General features: G+C 39.1%; 2 protein-coding genes across 4 annotated transcripts; both read left to right on the top strand.

Moving 5' to 3' along the window:
• Positions 1–836: 836 nt before the first annotated feature.
• Positions 837–11031, top strand: LOC103713816 (protein disulfide-isomerase-like). 3 transcript variants are annotated; one of them, XR_003386914.2, is made up of 12 exons: positions 837–1141; positions 2951–2981; positions 3073–3360; positions 3461–3649; positions 3873–3998; positions 5468–5605; positions 5699–5818; positions 5985–6102; positions 7176–7288; positions 9174–9397; positions 9764–9933; positions 10779–11031. XR_003386914.2 is itself a non-coding variant. In XM_008800843.4 (11 exons), exons 1-10 carry the CDS (start codon positions 948–950, stop codon positions 9390–9392), a joined length of 1536 nt encoding a protein of 511 aa, XP_008799065.1. In that variant the 5' UTR covers positions 837–947; the 3' UTR covers positions 9393–9397; positions 10779–11031. The 3 variants fall into 3 exon arrangements, 1 of the variants encoding a protein (XP_008799065.1); XR_003386913.2 differs by having other exon boundaries at positions 9638–9933; XM_008800843.4 differs by lacking the exon at positions 9764–9933.
• Positions 11032–17176: 6145 nt separating this feature from the next.
• Positions 17177–22082, top strand: LOC120112134 (translocase of chloroplast 101, chloroplastic-like). Its single transcript, XM_039130780.1, has one exon. The coding sequence runs from the start codon at positions 17404–17406 to the stop codon at positions 21784–21786; it is 4383 nt and encodes a 1460-aa protein (XP_038986708.1). The 5' UTR covers positions 17177–17403; the 3' UTR covers positions 21787–22082.
• The last annotated feature ends 1476 nt before the right edge of the window (positions 22083–23558 follow it).

The following is a 23558-nucleotide window of genomic DNA, read 5'->3' as shown; positions in this document are numbered from 1 at the left end:
TTTAGTGGTGAGCATAGTGACATATTCTATAGAATTTCAAGGTTATTCATCATATAAGGCTGAAATTATTTATGATATATTTCATAAAAATATATTTATTAATTATATAAAATATTTTATATGGGAACACCTCCGATCACCGGATTACTCCTGCCTTTTTCTCGCGGGATCCACACGTCACATGAGAAATCCTCCTCTCATGCGGTCCAGACACCGAAGGCCCTCCCGTACATGATGGTACACTACGCGGCCCAACGGAGTCGCCTGCATGTTTCAAACAACGTGGCAATTCAAATTTAACATAACCGTGATTCCTTGGCCAGGTCATCAATCCAATCGTATTGCGCCATGTCAGAAGGGCGCACACTTTCTTGGGCCGCGTAGTGGATCCCAAACCAAAGAGCCGCCACCGCTTTAGCTAGACTGCCGAAAACGTCACGAGGAATTAGGACGACTCAAAAGAAACACCCGAGGTCGAACTAACTCGTTTTTCATCCTTCCACGTGGACAAAGCAGCGATGGTTTGACTTGTTTAACTGTGAGTACGGTTGCGATTACGTTTTATGTGGGTCCAATTAACTTCGTAATCTCAGCCCATAAAAGTCCACACCATCCGTCGCAAGAGCAAAATACAGAATCCCTGTACACCAAACCAGCAACCGACGCGTATCGCAACTTAAGAACTACATGGGCACGTGTAATTTTGCTATTCGACAAAAAATATGTTTCGCGTTACGGCGCTTTTATCGCCTTCTTTTCTTTTTCTTTTTTATCGCCCGAAAGCGCTATATCTATTTACCGAAAAATAGGAGCACTATATCTTTTTATTCGGTTAAAAAAGCACTATATCTTTGGTCGCTCGCGCCTCTTCCCCAATTCGATCGCGTCAGAGGAAGAAGGGGAGAGAGTAGGAAAGTACTCTTCCTCTGAGTTCGTTTCTTGCTCCCATGGCGATTTACAGGGTGCCAATCTGCAGTGCCTTCTTGGCGCTCCTCGTGTTCTCGTCCCTCTCGCCGGCGCGATCGGAGGAGGGCGGAGCCGAAGGCGTGCAGGAGACGGCGGTGCTCACCCTCGACGCCTCGAACTTCTCCGAGACCGTCGCCAAATACCCCTTGATCGTCGTCGAGTTCTATGCCCCATGGTAACGCGATCCTCTCTTTCTCTAGTTTCATCTGCTAATTTGTGCTCAGGTTAGCCTATTCTTATGGTTTGGGATGGTAGATCTCTGTATGGATTGGCCTCGGAGCAGAAATTTTTTTTCCTCTGGGAGTATAGGAATGGATACTCTTTTGTTGGCACATATTTTTCGCCTCTATCATGTAGATTTTGATTTCAAGTTTCTCTTTTAGTTTTTTTTTGAATGTATTGTCTTTTTTTTTTCTTGCTGAAGTTCACAATCTTTCGTTTTCTACTCGTTTCCTCCCAATTTCTTTTTTATTTTTTTGATTTTTTTGGATATCTGGCGAACTCTCATCTCAAAATTTTGTGTTTTTTGGGTGTCTATTTTGATCATATAGTTGGAAATTAGAATTTATTTAGGCACCGGCTCGGGCCGTTGATGATTTTAATATGTTTTAAATTCCACGAACTCTTCCTTGTCTCTCGTCCTCGTCCATTCACGGAGGAGGTTGACATCGGGGGATGCAACCGGAGGCCAGGGAGGAGCCCAGGTTAGCGGGGATGCCGAGAGGGAGCCGTTCTCATCGTAACTTAATTTTACTTCGTCAAGAAGACCTTCCCATTTCCCTGTTTCGACCAACATAAGCCCTTCTTCTCTCTTCCTCCGCTTCCTCATTGCACCTTGTGTCACCTCATCTTCCCCGTCTCTGTTACAGCTCGTTTCTTTCAGGAGGGAAGAACAATGGGCCATCATCATCTTGATATTTGTATTTACGTTTGAGTACTTCCTTTTTCACATATGCACCTCCGGTAATATGCGAGGTAGCAACTGGTTTTTCCAGTGGATCCCAACCTTCCAATCAGAATATACGAACGCCTGAGAAAAGATGAAAGGTGCCAAAGCAAGACCCACTTCTAAAATGATCTACGTCTCCATATGCTCCATTACACATTATTGTGCTCAAACCGGTGTTCGATCTTTGAATAGATCCTTGGGAATAAGTTTTTGGTGCCAATTTCATGAGTAGTTAAAGCACTGTTCTTTTTTTGTTTGATTTTTTTTTTTTTGGGGGTTGGGGGGGGGGGGGGAGAGGGTTCATTGATGTAAGCACCAAATTTGCTATTGGCTCGTGGCAATAGATTTCATTTGGATCTTGAAATAAAGGTTGTCATGCATTGACCTTCTTCCATTTTGGGGCACTGGCTCATTTATGCCTTACACATGGATGCATCTCCCTCTATTAAAAAATATCATTTTCTCCACTTTAGAGTGTCACTCTTTGGTACATGAACCTTCTGTGAGCCGTGTGTCGCATAACAACCCCTATCAATGTCATAACTGCAAACTTGAAAGATGATGCAGTTCAAACTATTCTACTTCCACCTTCATTATGGTTATCTTTGATTCACCAATTTGTCTGTAGGAGGAGATTGAGGATGAGTTTCACATATCGCATGGTAGAGATAGACTCTCACGCTCCTATCATTTATGGTTGGGCCGTGCATCATAATTTTTAGACCAAGTATTTTATGTTATAGAATCTCCTCTGTCTCTTTTATTTGAGATATTAGTGCAATTTTAAGGATTGCCTTAAGGTAGCATATTGATAGAGAAATAATCAAAAAAATGTTATAGTGGAATCAATCTTCACTGAGTATAGTTTGTTATTGTTAAATTTAATGCTGATGTGATCACAACTTCAACTGATTTTCCAAAGTTGTAAATTACACTCTATTTTGTTAGGATATGTGGTTTTTATATGTAAGAATAAGGTGATATTCTCTATAGATGCTACTCACTGTGATATACTCAACCCTCTTACCTTGACAGGTGCGGACATTGCCAAAGACTTGCTCCAGAGGTAATGGCTTATATCAGAATCACCCATGTGAACTAACTATTTGTATTTGGGACTGTGCAACCTAATTCCTTAATGATGTGTTGACTTGCAGTATGAGAAGGCTGCTGCGATACTGAGCAAGGATGACCCTCCAGTTGTTCTCGCAAAAGTTGATGCCAATGATGAGATGAACAAAGAGCTTGCCTCTAAGTATGAGGTGAGGGGTTACCCCACACTTAAGATTCTAAGAAATCAAGGAAATAACATCCAAGAGTACAAAGGTCCAAGGGAGGCTGAAGGTATAGTTGAATATCTGAAGAAACAAGTAGGTCCTGCTTCAGTTGAGATAAAATCCTCAGAGGATGTCAGCTCTCTCATCAAGGACAAGAAAATCTTTATTGTAAGTTCTCCATATCCTTGTTGAAGTTTCCCCCACTACCCTCTTTGATGGTTCATGGTGCTTCATGCTGAATCTCAATCTACCTAAAAATTTATCATAGGTGGCAGTGTTCCCTGATTATTCTTGCGAGGAATTTAAAAACTTTATGGCAGTAGCCGAGAAACTGCGATCAGACTATGATTTTGGTCATACTTTGGATGCTAAGCTCCTTCCACGTGGGGATTTGACAGTCAGTGGTCCTGTAGTTAGGCTATTCAAACCATTCGATGAACTTTTTGTTGACTTCCAGGTATCTATGACAATTTGTTGTTAATTTTAGTTTTAATATTCAGTTATTATGCATATGGTGACAGGCATATACATGAATAATTATTGGACAAAATTAAACATATGGACACAAAGAGTACATAGGCATGCATGTTTATATTTTGATTCATCTCATTGCTAAAAGCAAAGCATCTCTCTATTGTTCACCGTTTTGCTGATAAACTACCGATCATTATCTTATGCAGGATTTTCATGGGGATGCTTTAGAGAATTTCATTGAAACTGCCAGTGTGCCTAAAGTCACCACATTTGACAAAGATCCCAGCAACCGTCCATTTCTCATGAAATTCTTCAACAATCCTAATACCAAAGTAAGAATTTTTTTTCTTCTCTGAAAAATTTGTTTAGTAGAAACCTGAAGTAAGCCACAAATTTGGTGCATTTTTTGTGAAGCTCTACTGTAGTCAATACCCCAAAAGTTGAACTTTTATTGACACGACCAAACTTCTTGTACTGGATGAATGTTGGCATATCCTATATCCACTCTTTATTTATAATCCACCCTAATAACCAGCTATTCCAGGATTTTGTAGTATTTCTGATATTCCTTTATAATTTTTGGCCTAAGCACACTGACTCGGAAGTTAAATTGCTACTTGCTTTTTAAGGTCATTGAAGCATTATAGCAGCAGTGGGCATCTGTAATATGAAACTTCTATGCTTTATACATTCTAAATCTAATTATGGACATTATACAAAATATAGATGTTCTATACAAGAGAAAACATCCCATTTCAAGAACCATATGAACAAGGTCATATTTGATGTTGTTCGGTATAGTTGAAAATTTTAGACATAGCATTGATGTAGTCTTAATTTTATGATTTTATTCTATTAAGATATTAAAAGATAACCTTGGAATTTCCTAAATCCTTTCACCATGAGATGTCAAAATTACAGAGTTCTTATTCTTCAAACTTGTTAGCTAGGTCCATCTGATAGTATTTAGTATGTTAGATATCCTTCCTCAAACGAGTCCCCATATGTTGTATTATTCTGTTGGAAAGTTCAAGTTTTCCGAATGCTCTGGAAATGTTTCATTATCAAGCTTGAGACATAATTTTTCTTGGTTAGGTTCTGTGGTAAATTTCCAAAAGGCAGCACAGCTTCTGTATGTGGCCTTTGTATTTCTTTTTGGCATTTATATTTTGTTCCCTAGTACTGAATCATGTTAAATCATTGAATTAGTGAATATTTCCTCTTGTTGTTGTGGGAATTTAAAGTAAAACTTTCTTTTTGTGTTTATTTTGCTCTTTGATGTTCCGAATGCTTACTTTTCTCCTTACTTATGAGAGGGATTTTACTCATCATGACCTCTTTCTTTATACATTAATACATTCTGTAAATAATGTTGGCAGTATTTGTCTTTATCTGGATGGGTCTGCTTGAATCATTTCATCAATATTCGGCCATATTTCAAAGACTATCATACTATCCACCGCTGTTTCTTATTGCTTGGAAAATTAACTTCATGTGTATCTCTTCTTCTTCATTGGATTCAATCAGATATTTTAGATAGTTATATTAGATTTTGCACTGTATCTGTTTGGTTGAAATGTGATTGGGATCAGCAGGCTATTAATTATCTGGAAGGTTTGATTGACGATATAGTTCAGAGACCTTATCACTCTGGTGCATGTTTGGCTCCAATCATCTGCAAATGCTTGATAGTTACCTTCCATCAAATCTATATGATCTAGTGCTGTAATCTTTCATGTTGCTTCCTTTTTTCCCCCTCACATGTGACATGTTCTTTCTGTTGGCATCTGGTGGTGGGTAGGCTATGCTCTTTCTGAATTTCAGCAATGAGTATTTTGACGCTTTTAAGTCCAAGTACTATGAGGTTGCCGAGCACCACAAAGGAAAGAACATAAGCTTTCTGATTGGTGATCTTGATGCCAGTCAGGGTGCCTTCCAGGTTATATTCGTTATCCCCATCTTTTTCCTTCTTTCACAAATGCAGTTTGATTGTTTTCTGATAATTTTATGTGCAATTTGGTTGGATTATTAGTTCTTTGGGCTCAAAGAAGAACAAGTGCCCCTCATCATCTTACAAGAGACTGGCGGCCAGAAATATCTCAAACCAAATTTAGAACCTGATCAAATTGCAACATGGGTGGAGGATTACCTGGTAATTGTTTCATTGCTTGTCTTATAATAATGTCCATGACATTCTGTAACTGTGATGATGTCTTACTCGATGATTTCTTCCTCTGTGCTTGGACTATGAACACATTGATGAACTTGAACTTATGCAATCAATTTCTGGATTTACTCAGTTGACTGTGTGCATGCAGAGTGGCAGCTTGACGCCGTTCAAGAAGTCAGAACCCATTCCCGAGGTTAACAATGAACCTGTCAAGGTGGTTGTGGCTGACAGCCTTCATGATGTGGTTTTCAAGTCCAGGAAAAATGGTTGGCTCTTTACATCCATTTGATTTTCCGAAGACATCCTTGTTCTTGTTTCTTTTTCATTCGTAGTTCTGGAGCTGCTTAATTTTAACTTTTGGTGTTCTTAAGAAATCGATCATTTAAGCAAAGATGAATAGTAGAAAGTGTAATTCTATTTCATTTTTTCATATACATCCTTCGGTTATTAGTCAAATCTGAACTAGCAGTTCTTTTGTCAGTTGCACGTATGATTAGTTGTATTCTATGGTCTGATTTTTTTTGGTTTTTTAATCTTCTCATCTGGTTTCTTTGCTTCTTGAAATTGCATCTCACAGTATTCCCCCTCCCCACCACCACCCTTCAAAAAAAAAATCCCTCATCCTAGGCTTGCATACTCTATGGGGAAGAAATTGGCCTCCTTATATCATCATCAAGTTGGTGATGCAGCAGGGAGCCGAAAACAACCAAATAAAAGATTTTAATTATGTAAAAAACTTAAAGAGGTGTAAGAGATAAAAGATACATTAACCCTTAGAATGCTGAAACCAGACTATGAACCCTCATACATGGTGTTCTGAACCTCTAGGCCCCAAACTGCCTTTCCATAACAAACACTTTCTTGAATGCCCTTCTATATTTTCCATCCTAGTCCCTACCAAATTAAATTGTCATAACATTTCTCATTATTCAGACTAGTGTTGTCCCAAGGTGGTCTTTTTTAGTGCTTTGATCAAAATTGAATTTTCATTTTCTAATTAAAATTGGCTTCCAAATTTCTAGTTAATTAGCAATCTAAAAGTAGAATTTCATCATGCTAGAATACATATGTAATGCTTTACAATTGTGGCATTTTCATTGAAGAGTTGAGTGGGACTTTTATGGAGACAATCTATTGTATGTAGTATTACAGTATAAATAGTGAACATTCATGGTATTGTATTCCACTTTAAGACAGCCAAAGAAAGCATGCATTGTTCCACTCATATGAAATTTTAATCCAGGTTGTGCTTTTCTTTTTTTTTTTTGTCTTTTTGAAGTTGCTTCCTGCTATCCTCTGCGAATCCACTGGTCTGATATTCACAAGTGTTGTGATGCAGTTCTGCTTGAATTTTATGCTCCTTGGTGTGGTCATTGCAAGAATCTAGCGCCTATATTAGAGGAAGTTGCTGTCTCATTCCAAAATGATGATGATGTTGTTATCGCAAAGATGGTAACCTTCCTTTCATCCATGATAGGCTGTTTTAATAGGGACTTTGTTTCCCTACTCTTTTCTTATTATGTTTTAGTTTAGCAATATTTATGATATGCTGGGCTTGTGTATGCATGCATGCATTGACGCATTTGAGCTGGATCTGTTGTCTTGATATTTCGATTCATTAATCCCAAGACTTTCAGAATGATGAATTCAGACCGATCCACTGGTTTGCTTCCAAGTGTTTGACACTTAATGGGTTTTCTCTTATGACCTTGCAAAACAACAAGCTGCCAATTGGAAAGCTGATCATCTTGTCCGTTTTCATCTTGTCACTCCTGCAATGTTGCCAGTGGAGTTCTAACGAGCTGGAATAGGCCAATCAAAGGTTTACCTTATTGTACATAACCTGGTAGTGCTTTGAACTTGACCCAATCTTGACCTAAAAATGTCTTGCAATATGTGGCATCTGAATGGATATTTCCTGTAGCATTTTAGTTGGAAAATACCACACATTGATGGACATTATTTGTATGATATGGTCAAAATTGACATACTAGTCAGCTTATGTTCATTGAAGATCATATCAATCTTCATTAAGAATCTTTAGGTATGGTTTCAAGTGGATAAGTTAGAAAACATGCCTGAGGTTACGTGGATGATCAGTGTGAGAATCTAAACAGGTTATCTTGACGTGGAATTTTTGTTAGGATGATAGGCATGATCATAGATTGATGAGTATGGTTTTTTTGGTTGCTGGATTTGATTCAAGTGATAAAGTTGGGACGTTCATTCCCTGGACAGTTGAAGTGACAGCAGGCACTCATGTGGGGAAGTGGGTGGTCTAGATAGGTAGCGTGGGAAGGTGTGGGCGTGAGTTTCTTTTGAGATTCTTAGGCAAGTGCGGCACCCCAGATAGAAGTTTCCTATTACTTTATTCTTGAAAGAGGTTGTCACTGTGGAGTGGTGTTCTATTGGTTCAAAATTGACTTTAAATCTGGAAAAATGATTTATATTGTGCTTTAAAATGTTGCTTGAGGAACATGATTGTTGATATATGGTAGACGAATTGCTGAATGCCAAAGGCCTGACTTTGTGCAATTGAGTTTTAAAAAATATGGTGTGCTATGAAACAGCTTATGCATGTAAGCAATGTCCCTTATCTTAATGCTCTTTGAAGTCTTCAGGACACACTGTGCATTAGCATGACATGACATGCGCCTTTGGTACATTGAATATAATCTATTTATACTAATTACTTTTGAGATTTTTTTCCTTTTTGATGAATCGCCTATTCGTTAATCGGCTAATATGTTGTCAATGGTTGAGTGTCTGTGTTTTTGTTTTATCACAGAGAGAGAGATTATTTATATGGATAGATCTAATATACAGGTCGTCAGTCAAGTTTGAACTGTGTGTTTCGTATTTATATATAATGAGTGACACCACCTTTTGTATCAACCTGTTTCCCATTTTGTTTGATTCAACTTGGTCAAATGAAGCATGCTCTAGACCTATAGGCTTTAGGATGTAACAAGATAGGCCCCTTGTCTAGAAGTCTTTTCATCGGCAGCTTTTTTGCACCAGCTTGAGACTTGAGAGAGCATGTTAAAATGAGCAACTAATGTGGAAAATTGAGTTAAATTTAGTCAAGCTGGGAAATTTGAATTATTAGACTATTTCTTTAAAATATTCACTTTGTCGTGCCTTTGCTATTTCTCAGAAAATGGGACGATTTTTTCATTATTTTACTTGCTTTAGTTACCTAATTTTTAACAGGGATACCTTTTCTTCTATTTTTCTGTTATGATGTTGCATTCGCTTTTGTGCTTTAATGGTGTAAAATTGGGGCCTTTTAGTGTTTTCTAAATCCTGACATGTTTCCCTAATCTTTATTTTTTAGGATGCTACTGCAAATGATGTCCCGAAGGAGTTTAATGTTCAGGGGTATCCAACTATGTATTTCTCTTCAGCAAGTGGCAAGCTTGTGCAGTATGATGGGGGTAGGACAAAAGAGGACATCATTGATTTCATACAGAAAAACAGGGATGCAACTATTCAGGATGCGACTATTCAAAAGGATACAACTGTCCAATCTGAGTCTCTAAAAGATGAGCTATGATCAAGGTTCGTTTCGTATGATATTTTGTACTAATTGGTTATATGTGCGTACCATAATTTTTTACTTGAACTTTCCCTCAGTTACTGGGGGTATGCCACATTCCTACCTATATTATAGTTCAGTATGCTTCTTTTTCCAACTTATCATTTATCAAATTTTCAATGGCATTCTTATTTTGTGATAATCCTCTCTGTTGAACTGCATTGAGATGTTATAATAGTTTAATTTACTGGTAATATGTGCAGACAGTTGCTAAATTCTTCACATAACTTCCAAAAATTATTGGAAACCTGCAATTCCAGATCAAGAGGCGTATGGTTTTTAATAACTGAGAGTGGCATGATAATTTTGTTCTTATTACACTATTCTAGGGGGGTGACTCCACTCCTGAAGGGGGTTGTGGCTGGGTACAGATCTCCACAAGAGACAAAGATCAAGAAACATGACAGAGGAGGGTCACTTTGGCACCCAGGAGAGATCTGATTTGAATTTCTAAAAATTATTTGCCCTGTCAAGAAGGAAATGTAATCTGGATATACCTGTAAGCTGCCTTCTCGTCTTTATTGCCTGAACGTGCTAGGGTTCATTGAGATTAGAATTTAAATAAACACCAAATTGTCTTCATAAACTTTTGGTTGGATTGTTTTGTAAGAGTATTTGGGATCTGTGATCAGATTGTTTGGTGCATAATTCCTGGATATTTCTTCTTGCAGTTTCCCATTAGCTATATAATTCTGCCAGCATGTCATTTATTTGGATTCATTAAAAAAGATTTGTATATGCATTTTATATCTTTTGCTTTAACCATTTCTTACCTGCTTTATTGAAGTAGAAATTTGAGATAAAAAAACTATAGAATGAGATTCAATACAGTCTGCATGCTGAAATCTTTGCCACTAGACTTTCAATAATTGAAGAAGCTATGCACCTTCAAAAGCCATCTTTGCCACTAGACTTATTTTTATTCAATATCACAAATCCCCTTCATGGTTTTACTTGAGTTATTGATTCTGTAAAATTGCACAAACAGCTGGGGAGTAATTATGTCATTTGAAGGGGCGATAACTGGATTGTTTTGTCCTCGTTTTATCCTGATTTTTTTATTTACCAACTTCCAATTTCAGGTTAGAAAATATGTGATGATAATGTTTTTCTTTGAAAATAAAAATCTCAAAAAATCTTTCTGAATATCAGTTCACAGAACCATTTCTTTGAAATACACTGGCATGCTGAATTTCCACAAGCTGGTGGCTTTTGCTGGCATGCAAATCATGTGGTTGCTGTTGATATAGATTTGCCAGATATTTGATACCTGCATAGGACATTTAATTTATGCAGAATACTGGACTCAAATATTAAAACTGGACCAATTTTTTTTTTCTCCAGAAGAAATATGACTATCACATGGAGGGAAGAGAATGTGGATGCCCTAGTGAAGGGGTAGACAAACATCATGAATTATGCTGAGAACTTTCTATCCAAATTTTCTCGAGTCTACCGGTACAAGGAAGATTTCATCTTGTAATTCAGATTTAGGGTTTGGATATCAGATGTTCCTTCCATGTTCTTGTTTTATCTTGACAACTGACTTGAGTTTCTGATGGTAATCTAATAGTTGCGAACCTTAGTTTTGTTTTTCCATCTTGTCTCAAATTTTGATGCTTTAAGCTTTACCGCTTTTATTTAACATTGTTCATACTCTATGATGTTGACTGGGCCATCTAATACATGTGTCCTTGGCCCCCCGGGACAAATTCAAATAAAAGGTTTGGCAGGTCAACCAACATTAGTGGACATTTATTTTTCCTTTTGTTTTTTTAACTTTCTCCATCGCACAAAACGAAAAATCACTTGCATATATATTGCAACGAAGATGTCTTGTTTCTAATATTTAAAATTCTGGATATACATGTCTGTGAGATTGTATGCATGAGCAATTCAGGTACTAATACATTATGGTTAAATCTTGGAGTTCGGACTCGGTTTTGCTAGCTATAAGCTAACTTATCTGTCAGCCAGTTATGCTTCATTCTTAGCGAGCTCTTCCTATCAAGGGTGAATTCGTTAATGAGGTTTTTGAATTCAATTTAGTGACTGCTATCGATTATTTTTCTCTCTTCAATCTGAACCGTTGTCTGCAGGACTACACACTTTATCTCTTCTAGCATTATGACGGTATTCTGATACAAATTTCCTGTGTTATTCAAATTTAATTCAAAGAGTACATGTTGGCTGATAGGCACTATGATATGAAACTAAGATGCAAAGGCATTACTTCTCAAAAAACACACCAAAACATTTTCCTGTAACAGTGTATCAGCACATTCATGTGAAGCGTTTAATGATAGGTCTTCAGTCTGACCGTTAATTTAGGCATGCCTGCTAGAAACACTACTTGTCATAGTTAATGCATTTTCTATCATCTACTCACACATATTTGATGATCTTAGTTTACCTTGGTACTCCTCCTGTTTGCTCTGACCAGATGGCCTCTTGTTCTGATGCTGTAAGTGGTTCTGTCTCAAAAAATTATCTCATTAGTTGCATTAGCAAGAAAATAAACACCACGGTCTAACATTATTGATTCAGAGCTATGCTAGTTGTCGAAAATATTCGTTCTTCAAATCTATCTTTATATTAGGTGGGAGCCCTTCGTGGAACCTATTACTTCTATTAAGCCTCTATTAATATGTTCCCTTTCCTAGTTAATCCACAAATGTCTATTGTAAAGCTTCGTCAAATCTCATAAATCAGTGGCATCCGACATGCAGGCTGCATAGCTCTAATTTTAGCTACAGAATATAGCAGGTGCAATTGTATTAGCTAATGGTCAAATTAACTCTATTCTCTTAGAAGACTTCTTGACCCATTGAAGTGTGATTGGTTGATCCAACTTTGCATGGGATCATTATCTACAAAGAAATTTTCGCGCAGCAAATACCATATCGCTGAAGCACTATTATGAGCTCTTTTTGCACACGTTATTCCAAACTTCTAAGGGAACAAGTGAATTCTTTGTGTCAGCATCTGTGGTTGACAGTTGCTCTTTGATCGTTTGTGGTATAATTCTTGTGCAAAAAATGCCCATGAGCTAGTTTTGATTCAGTGTTCGATATAAGGACCATTTGGTGGTGGGACGCAGCTCCAGCCATTGATTATGCATTGAGATGCATGGTAGGTGCAGTTGTTTGGCGCTTTGCCTACATGAGATGCATATGGCCGTCTTTCTCACGCATCTATGTGTCTCAACGTGTGATTGCAAGTCAAGATTTTGTTGGACTATCAAGATGGTTCTGAAGGCATGGTAGTCTACTCATGGACAGCGCTGCGGTGCCTCATGATTTGGTGCTTCTACTTCAAATGGATTCGGTTTGTATTTTGTCTTTTGCTTTTTTTTTTTATTATTTTTTTTCTCCCTTTGTGGATTTGCCTAAAAGAAGGAAAAAAGGCATGGTTGACTCCGTTAGCAATTCCCATAAAGCATGGCCATCAAACTTGAGTCCTTCCACGTTGTGTTCTTTCTCTTGCCTACGAGTTGAAGGATCTTGTTGGTTTTTGCTCCAGGGGTTGGGCTCGGTCCACTTGACTGGCCAGCTATTTTTTGGCCTTGGGCTTCACATGCGATGCACAAGAGGGCCGATCGGGAGGAAGACTCCGGCTGGGAGTCTTCTTCCTCTCTGATCGCGATGGTGATCGAAATCCCATCGCAATCCGAAGACCGGTCAGATAAGGCCAGAATTGCTTATTTAAAGGCCCCTTTTTTTCTTCTTTAAGTTCGCTCGAGACCGAGCCATTGATTCCAAGCTCCTCCTCCTATCTTCTTTCTCGATTTATTTTCGAAAGGAGCCGTCGAACTACCTTTCTGGATTGAGGTAGGTATTCTTCTTCTCTTCCTCTCTTGATATTTTAGCATGATTTGCTGTGGATTTGGGCCGATGAGTCCCCAGAACTTTAATCCAAAACAGGGTGCCCTGTTTCAGCCCCTTTTTCTTTTGGATTTTGCTGCCACCGGCCACCGAGTTTGGCCAGGTTTTGGCGCCTGTTGGGACCCCTGAGATTGTGTAGCTATTGGCCTAGGTGATCGGCCGTGATCTTGGCTGAGATTCGTGTGGATTGACCTTCTTTTCTTCTTCTTCTTTACACCGGCCGACCACCGCTATCGGCGATGACTGCAGTTGAGAGCCACCGTAGCTACCATCGCCGGAGGCTAAGCCACCATGGGTTGCCCACCTCTCTGATTGAAGTGGAAAGGGAGAGACAGACTCTCCCCTATTTTGGGGAAGAAGATAATTTCTCTCGTCTTCTTTCTCTCTCCTTTCTGTTTCGATTTTCTCTCTCTTTATTTTTTTCTCTCTACTCTCTTTAGAGATGATAGATCTAGTAAGATACTTCTCTTCGTGATTCTGGATCAACCATGGTGAAGAGTTCTGATCCATGTTTGACGGGCGACATGCCAGCCCCAATCTTGGCCTTTCTCAGACACTATTAGATTTGGTTATCCCCAATCTCTATTGAACCATCTGTAACCTAATTTGAATATGATTAGATGAGTTTTGCCTTGATTAGACCAACCGAGGTGCCTTAATTGAACCATCTATAACTTAAATTTATCAGCAATTATTAAATTATTATATTTATGCTTTTTGAGTGGTATCATTTATTATGTATGAATTTGATGAATAGTATATTATTACAAAATATGTTATTTTGGAATATTATGACGATATATGATCTTATTATGGATATAATTGATTGATTTTGGCACTACATGATTTTAGAGCTGAAATATGAAACCTAGATCTATGTGAATTTAGACTTGGCTATGTTGAGGACCCCGCCAATAGAAGCTAATACGTTGGCACATGATTTATCCTAAAGGTTGTGTCCAAGGTAATGAGCGACATACTATTGCAAGCAGATACACGGTCATGAAAGATTTTGTTGCAAGATAATGCGCAGCTCCTTGCAAAAAGATTAGTCGGTATTATGACCCTGCCACTAGAAAGGTGTGGTCAGGATCGATAAGATAAATTGAATATTTGAAAAAAATTAAATTCATGAAAAGAATTTAATATTTTTTTAAAAAAATTGATTCATATATTAGTACAACATATATGCTTATTTTCTGCAAATTATTATCTATTTGATTGTCTGATTGGTTTAGCTAAAGTGATCATTGCTTACTGGGTTGTCTAACTCATTATATGATTTCTTATTTTTTTTCAAATTTAGAGAACTAGCCAGATCGAGGTTTTTCAATTTAAGAGAACGACTAGCAGAACTGTAGCACGGATTATTTTAGATTAAAATTTATTTAACTTTATGTGTTACCTCAGAATAATGTTAGAATTGTGAGACATTGTAAGTTGAGTTAGTTAATAAAATAAAGTTTATATATTATTAGTTAAATTATTCGGCTGCATATTAATAATATCATATTGAGATGCCTTCCATGCTTGTAGGGAGAGTTTCCTACTATGAGTATGTGGGAGTTTATGCAATCCCTGGCCTGCGATCTTGGGTAGGGGGCATTACAGTTTCCATTTGTTCCTTCTCGATGGAAGAAACACATGATCCAAGTTTTTATAAAAAAAATAACAAATGGTCCAATTTATCTATTAGTAATCAGTTTCGCATTAGCTCTGCTTCTCTTAAGGAGGTGGAGCTGTCATACTATATGAAAGTACTTGTTTTCTTTTGTTTGTTTCTTTAATTTGTTCGCTTTTTGATCTCAAAAAGAGCTGGTCAGACTGGTAAGCATAAAGAACTCAGCCTATCCTTGCAAACAAAGAGAAGTCTTCGATGAAGCCTAGGCTCTAAACAAAATACATGCCGTGCAATCTTGCTTTGATGCCTTTGGAAATTATGACTACAAATTCTACAAAGTCATCCGGGTTTGAGTAAAAGCATGTGCTGTTTAATCTGCATTCTGGTGCTTAGGCGCTAGATTTCCACAAATCTTTATCTTGACAAAGACTTGATTGCTATGATTGTGGCTACACTTTGAATCACAGATAATAGAAGGTTCCTTGACCCAAAGTAAGGTACATGACAAAGGAGGGAGTGGATATAAAATTCCCAAAAGGAATCAATCCGCCATATATCGTATTTGAGATCACTTCAAACTCTGTTTACTTGATCACCTCATTAGTTTTCCTTCTCACCTGCCAAGTGTGGTCAGTCAATAATTAGAAGGTTAGTTTTCCTTCTCACCTGCCAAGTGTGGTCAGTCAATAATTAGAAGGTACTACTCTATATACTCAAATAGGTTGGAGATTGCTTTAGCATGGTGGTTAAAGTTTAAGAGCCACTTATTCTGGATACTGTTACCACCCAAGAAAGACAGAAAATAGCAGGTTGCCTCCTGCCTCTGGCCTCTGGCCTCTTGCTTGACTTCTTTTCTTTCCCTCCTCCTTACTTCACCATCAAGCTCTTGAGCAGCACCAAGGCCGGCCCAACCCTTGGGCAACTTAGGCAGTCGCCTAAAAACCCCGGTCTAAAGAAGGCTCATTGTAGGAAATGCCTCAAAAATAAAATGGAAAGAAAAAAAGCTTTCCTATAAGTTCGCTTTAAGCCGGCCCACTGCAGAAAAGGCCTCAAAGAGGACAGAAAATCCTTAGAATTAGAAAAATTAGATGACAAGCTTACTGAAAATGAACAAAATTGATATTCTCTGAGTCAGTGTAGTGGTTGCCATGAACCTTGAACATATTAAGGTGAAAAGGTTTCCCAGGATTCATCCTTCTCAACTTCAGATAAGTGTAAGCAAAACTCAGCTGGTCACAGGGAGTGAAGTGATCGACCTTGTTGAACCCCAGGCAGAGAACAAGTTTGACATTGGTAGAATTCGAACTGTTGATCAATGATGGTATGGTTGTAGCTTGTTTGACATTGGTAGAATTCGAATTCAAATGATTCTTGGAATTGAAAAATAAACATATAAAAAATATAATTGAATTTTTCTTCTAATACATTGTACCATACCTTTGTTTCTAAATTTAAAAGTATTCCTTCTCCTTTTCTTCTGAAAGTATTTTAAGGATTTAGATATATTAAGATATTTTTTCTGAAAGAATTAAATTCTATCTTTTTTACTTAACCTGATTTTCTTTCAAGTCAATCAATGCTGAAGCCCCTTTTCTATATATAAAAAAAGAGAAATTTAATCAAAATGGTAGTAGAGGTATTTTTAATTTTTGAAGGAGTAATCCAGTTAGGGTTGTTCTTAGAGTTAAAAATTGAAAAATTAGACTGCTTTCATATAATTTGAGAGTAAGAATAAATTTGAGATAAACCTATTTAGCTGAATATTTTAATGGATAACATTATCTTGAAAAACTAAACTATATTGTGTGAATCGTTGAAATTTTTCTAGGATTTTTTATATGAATATCCTCCTAAATATCAAAAATTGTAAGAACATCTTTTCAAAATTGATATTTGCATATATATCTTCGTAAAATACTTATTTTATTATTTTATCCTTTTTTTTAATTTTTATTTTTGCATATGTACCCACAATTAAATTAAAATGATTTTTATTCACGGTGTTAGAGAACTATTATATTAAGGATATTTGTGTAAAAGCAGTGATTTATGAGAGTATAGAAATAAATATAAATTTTAAGAGGGTATTCATCAAAAAAAAAAAAAAAAAAAAACCCTTTTTTGTTTTAAACCAATCTATCTTATGCCACGTGCATAGCACGTGCAGGAGTCTCCTGTGGTAATAAATTAATAATATCCGAAAATAAATCCCAGTGTTCAATGAATAAAACCCAGCTCCATGCCTTATCTCCATTTCCTGTACCCCCGTTGTCTTGTGGTGCTCTCACCCTTCCCTGATCTCCCAACCCCTTCTTCCCCCTTCGTATTATCCTACTCTGATGCTTGAGTAGTCTCTTCTTCCATTCCCAACAGTTTATTCCTCTCGCAATTCCATTACCGGAGGAACAGTTCATTCCCTTCTTCCCTTTTAATACCAGGAAAGAATCCATAGAAGCTTTACGCCATGGACTCTACGGCATCTCCTTCTCTTTCCACCCCGCAGGGGACTCCATCGCCGCCCCCTTCGGCGCAAACCTTTCCCTTGGATACCTTCCCCATCGGCGCCGGCGGCCCCCTCTCCTCTGAGGAGAACAACGCCGACGATGCCATGGGGGATGACGGCTTTGAGACCGCCTCCGAACCCGACGATGTGCGCTTGGATTCGTCCCTGGGGGCGGAAAAAGGAGCGCCCTTGCCGAGCAACGAGGGCGAGGCGTTGGAGGAGGGGTTCGGCGGTGAGGTAGGCGGGGATAAGTCCGCCGGCGCCGCCAGGGTTCTTGCTTCGGATCAAAACCCTAGATTGGTGGATCAAGGCGAGACCTTGGATGGAGACGGGGGTGTGCGGTTGTTGAAGACTGAGGTTTCGGGGGTCGAGGAAGGTGGGATTCAGTCTGAGAGAGTGAAGGAGGTTTCTTTTGAAAACCCTAATCCAGAGGGGAGTTCTGGTGGTGGGTTTTTTGGTGTGGAGCAGAATCCTGTGAAGGATGAAGACGTGGCAGCTGAATCCACTGTGGATGGAGTCGAGGAGAATGGAGTTCGTGATGGAAAAGATGAACACTTGATTGCTGGGTTGGGACAAGTCTCAATCCCAGCTATCGGGGAAGTAGTGGACTTGAAGCCTGGGGAGGCTGAACCTGATGCTGCTGTGGTAGAGAAAGATGGAGCGATCGCTGCTGACGGTATGACTGAAAACCTTGTAGGGGCAGAGGAATTGAAGCATGAAGCAGCCGAACTGGATGCTGTCAAGGATGCCAAACCTGGCATTCCTGGTAGTGTTGATTCTGATCAGAACCTTCAATTGGTAAGTGTAGCTCCCGCCAAATTCCTGGAAAATGTGTCATCTGAATCCAGTGTTAGTGTTGATGGGGAGGGGAAGACTGAAAATTTCAATGGGGGCTCTTTTGCTGTGAATTTTGAGATAGCTCAATGTTCGGTGGAGATGCTTGTTGATGGGCATGGTAGCGATGCTACTGCTAATGTTAGCGAGATTGAAAAAGGTGAGGCTTTGACTAAAAGCTCTGGACCTGTGGATCCTACGGTAGCTGAGGACTCTGATGCTGCTGAGCATGGTAGTGGGTTTGTTGATAAAAGTTCTTATCTGAATCAGCAAACTTTGGAGGAGAAGGCGATTGTTGAATCAAGACAAGCTGCAAATGATCCAGAGTCGAAACCCAACAAGGTTGGGCCAGAGGTTGAAAAAGGTGTGGCTCTGAATAAAAACTCTGAAATTGTTGATCCTAAGGTAGCTGAGGGCTCTGATGCGCATGGTAGCATTGCTATTGCTGCTTTTGGTGAGGTTGAGAAAGGTGAGGCTTTGGATAAAAGATCGGAACTTGTGGATCCTAAGGTAGCTGAGGACTCTGATGCTGCGCATAAAGCTGAGCATGATGGTGGGTTTTTTGATGGAAGTTCTTATCTGAATGAACAGACTGGGGAGGAGAAGGTGATTGCTGAATCAAAACAAGCTGCAAATGATCCAGAGTCAAAACCCGATGAGCTTGGGCCAGAGTTGGCTGCAGATAGTGGTGATTTGGTATCAGCTCAGGAGGTGAAATCATTGCCTATCCTTGCTGAGGGTTCTACCAGCAGGGGTTCAGATGGAGAAATCCCGAAAACTTTAGGTGTGATGGAAGATGGGAATGGCAATGAAATAACTGGCGAAAGTCTATTGCCAAGTTCTGTTTTGGACGAAGAAGCGAAACCTAACACTGATGGCTTTCAAGTGACAGATGACAGTGAAGATGTGGAACAGAATGAAGCTGAGGAAGAAGAGGAAGGCATGGTTTCTGGTGGACCTGCAAGGGTTGCAATCCTGGAAAGCTCTGAAACTGCCAAACAAATTATAAAAGGATTGAAGGATGGTTCTTCAAGCAGTAGTAGCTACTCTGGTTTTGACGGTTCAAGGAATTACCAAGGTAACGTAGATGGGCAGGTTGCCTCAGATTCTGATGAGGAGGATGATGGGAAGGAAATTTTTGACTCTGCTGCTTTAGCTGCACTTCTCAAAGCAGCTACTAGTTCTTCACCAGATGGAAGCATCACCATTACTTCTCAAGATGCTGGTAGAATCTTCTCAGTTGACAGACCAGCAGGTTTGGGGTCCTCAGTTGCATCACTCAGACCTGCTCCTCCCCACTATTCCCAACCAAATCTTTTCAATAATTCTGAACTGACAGTAGCACCCGAGCCTGAGAATGACATGACTGAAGAAGAAAAGAAATTGCATGAGAAGGTTGAGCTGATAAAGGTGAAGTTCCTCCGCCTCGTGCATAGGTTGGGACACTCACCTGAGGACACAGTGGCTGCCCAAGTGCTTTATCGTCTAGACCTTGCTGAGGGTATCAGACATGGAAGGAAAAGAAATCAAGCCTTTAGCCATGAGAATGCAAGAAAGAGGGCCTTGCAGCTTGAAGCCGAGGGAAAAGAGGATCTGGACTTCTCTTGTAACATTCTGGTCCTTGGCAAGACTGGAGTGGGCAAGAGTGCAACCATAAATTCTATATTTGGTGAAGAGAAAACCCAAACCAATGCATTTGAACCAGCAACATCTTTTGTGAAGGAGATTGTTGGAATTGTTGATGGGGTTAAAATTCGTGTTATAGACACTCCAGGTCTCAGAGCTTGTGTCATGGACCAATCATCAAACAGGAGGATCCTTTCATCCATTAAGAAGTACACAAACAAATGTCCGCCCGATATTGTTTTATATGTAGATCGCCTTGATACCCAAACACGCGATCTTAATGATTTGCCCCTGTTGAGAACCATTACCAGCACTTTGGGCTCGTCCATATGGTTTAATGCAATTGTAGCTCTCACACATGCAGCTTCTGCTCCTCCAGATGGGCCCAACGGTTCTCCCTTGAGCTATGATGTGTTCATATCTCAGAGATCGCATGTTGTTCAGCAGTCCATCCGGCAAGCAGCAGGGGATATGCGTCTGATGAATCCAGTGGCTCTTGTAGAGAATCACCCATCTTGCAGAAGAAATAGGGAGGGGCAAAGGGTGCTTCCCAATGGCGTAAGTTGGAGACCTCAGATGCTCCTGCTGTGTTACTCTTCGAAGATATTATCTGAAGCTAATTCTCTTTTGAAGCTTCAAGATCCTTCTCCTGGAAAGTTATTTGGATTCCGGTTTCGTTCACCACCACTTCCCTACTTGTTATCTTCACTCTTGCAGTCTAGAGCACACCCAAAGCTATCCACTGATCAGGGTGCTGATAATGGAGATTCTGATATTGACTTGGAAGACTTCTCAGATGGTGATCAAGATGAAGCAGAAGATGAATATGATCAGCTTCCACCCTTTAAACCTCTGAGGAAATCTCAGATTGCGAAGCTCACTAAGGAGCAAAAGAGGGCCTATTTTGATGAATATGATTACCGAGTCAAACTTCTTCAAAAGAAACAGTGGAAGGAGGAGCTTAGAAGACTAAAGGAGTTGAAGAAGAGAGGGAAGGATGGTCAGAATAATTTTAGTTACGGTGACTTGACCGAAGATTATGATCAGGATAATGTTCCTGCAACTGTGCCTGTCCCGCTTCCTGACATGGCATTGCCACCTTCATTTGACTGCAATAGTCCTACTTATCGATATCGCTTCCTGGAGCCCACATCACAGCTTTTGGCTCGGCCTGTTTTGGATACACATGGTTGGGATCATGACTGTGGCTATGATGGTGTCAGCCTGGAAGAGAGCCTCGCGTTTGCTGGCAAATTCCCTGCTGCCATATCTGTTCAAGTTACCAAGGATAAAAAGGAATTCAGCATCCATTTGGATTCCTCAATTGCAGCCAAGCATGGGGAGAGTGGTTCGACACTTGCTGGCTTTGACATCCAGACCGTTGGGAAGCAACTTGCATACATCCTTTGTGGTGAGACCAAATTCAAGAACTTGAAAAAGAATAAGACTGCTGCAGGAATGTCCGTGACTTTCTTAGGGGAAACTGTAGCAACTGGAGTGAAGATTGAGGACCAATTTTCTATTGGAAAGAGGATGAGTCTGGTTGCAAGCACTGGTGCTATCCGAGCACAAGGTGATACAGCATTCGGAGCCAATTTCGAGGCACGTCTCCGCGACAAGGATCATCCAATCGGCCAATCACTTTCAACCTTGGGATTGTCCCTCATGAGATGGCACCATGACTTGGCTTTGGGAGCAAATTTGCAGTCTCAATTCCCCATTGGAAGGAATTCAAAGATGGCAGTTCGTGTTGGTCTGAACAACAAGCTGAGTGGGCAGATCACAATCAAGACAAGCACCTCAGAACAGCTTCAGATTGCGCTGGCTGGAATCCTTCCAATTGCTGTCGCGATCTTCAGGAGTCTGCGGCCTGGTGAGTCTTAGGCTTACTAGTTAGATCAGGAGAATAAACCATTTCTGTCTTTTCTTGAGGATAACTTCAGAGATGGGTTTTCCAGTATATCCCGGATAATTATTATTTCAATATGGAACTTCTACAGTTTTTGGAGTTATTGTTTATTCATATATTCTAAGGATGAAGAAACTCTATTGGAGACTTCTGTTTGAAAGAGAGCAGTGACAGATGCACAATTATTTTGTATTTTCTTGTTGAAAGTGAAGCCTTTCATGCTTGCATACTTTATTGGTAACTTAAATATGTGTTTCTTTTTTGCTGATTACCATGGTTCACCTGCGAATACTACTTTAATCTGCCCCAGTGTTTTCCCCTTCATTGCATTAATTTGATTCTTTTTGCTTATTTAAGAAACAAAAGGGCTCAGAAAGTATGAATCATCCCAAACATTCTTCCACAGTCTCATAATATTGGAACAGCATTCAGTGTTTGTCATCCAGAAAATTGATTATCTCATTCTGTTATTATGTAATCGTGTGTTGATATCTTATATATTCTAGATGTAATATTACCCTGGCAAGCATTCCTTATATTTTATCTGTTCCTTTGATATCATTTACTTCCTCAGTTAAGCAACCAGTATGTTACTGCAGTATCTAGAGGCATATCAGGGTCCGCATCACATACTTATGCATTCTGTCAGCTGTAGACAGATGGTGTTAGTGATGCACTTTTGAAAGTGTGCAAGCCATTCAACTGCTTTATAACTAGACTTAGCTAAAACTCAAACCAAAAAGGAAAAAAAAAATAATGAGAGAGGAATAAATAGTATCTAGCAGCCCTAGGAGCCACAGTATCCCTTTTACTTCAAATGAACAGATAACCTATACATCTACCAGAGATCCAATATGTACATCTTCATCAGCATCAAATAATTGAGTCTTTTGCCTGAGATCATTTCAAAGATATGGTTATTTCCAAATGAGATATATCACATGGAGCTTCTTTCCACTTACTATTCTAATACTAGCCATATTGCAAATTTTATTCTCGTGCAAATCCCGATCTCTCTCTCTCTCTCTCTCTTCTCTCTCTCTCTCTCTCTTTTCTGTGTCTTTCCTGTTAACGAGAGTCATGGTGCTAAGCATTTTGTTGTGTTTTGAAGGAGATGTCGCCTCTCCCTTATTTTGTTTACTAAAATATATCTTAGATTTTTGATGTATTAGTTTGTTCACTCCTATTTGCAGCTCTGGATATTTTAATTTCATTCCACAGTCTTTTGAAGACTTCCAATGTCATGGTTACAATTTCTACCCCTGCTTTCCTGTATCATTTACCTGTTGTTGTGTATTTCAATTTGTTAATAGAAGCTTCCATTAATACAATTTTCACTGAATCTTTAGCCCTTAGTTTCTCTGCTTAAGAAGTTTCTAGCTGTTGTATGGAAATAATTATCAGCCTTCTCATAAAATGGGCTACATTCAAGGTTGTCATGATGGACTCTCATCCAGCACTGTTGGCTTCTAGTTTATAAGCCCACCACTTTCTGCTGACATTTCTGAAACAAATGATTGAGTGTCACATCTATGGTTTAGAATTATTTAGAAGTTATGTTGATGATGCATTCCCTGCTTATATGAATAACTTTGAATTAGATTCCATAAACTGCATTACATTTCCAAGAGGCGCACAGGAATGTATGCTTCTAAATAATTGAATATCCTTGTAGAGTCCGTCAAAAGCAAGCCTCCATGACAGATTGCTTGATTAAATCATTGGTGCTCTTGAATATGAAACCCCT

Source organism: Phoenix dactylifera, chromosome 10, assembly GCF_009389715.1.
Source record: "Phoenix dactylifera cultivar Barhee BC4 chromosome 10, palm_55x_up_171113_PBpolish2nd_filt_p, whole genome shotgun sequence".
NCBI classification, from domain to species: domain Eukaryota; kingdom Viridiplantae; phylum Streptophyta; class Magnoliopsida; order Arecales; family Arecaceae; genus Phoenix; species Phoenix dactylifera.
This window is presented reverse-complemented; position numbering and strand designations above follow the sequence as displayed.

What these genes read in the sequence shown, in the direction of transcription:
- LOC120112134 (XM_039130780.1), top strand. Translation starts at nt 17,404, where the DNA reads ATGGACTCTACGGCATCTCCTTCTCTTTCCACCCCGCAGGGGACTCCA.
- LOC103713816 (XM_008800843.4), top strand. Translation starts at nt 948, where the DNA reads ATGGCGATTTACAGGGTGCCAATCTGCAGTGCCTTCTTGGCGCTCCTC. An exon ending in GTCGAGTTCTATGCCCCATG is followed by an intron (nt 1,142 to 2,950) that starts GTAACGCGATCC and finishes TTACCTTGACAG; the next exon opens with GTGCGGACATTGCCAAAGAC. An exon ending in CATGGGTGGAGGATTACCTG is followed by an intron (nt 5,819 to 5,984) that starts GTAATTGTTTCA and finishes GTGTGCATGCAG; the next exon opens with AGTGGCAGCTTGACGCCGTT.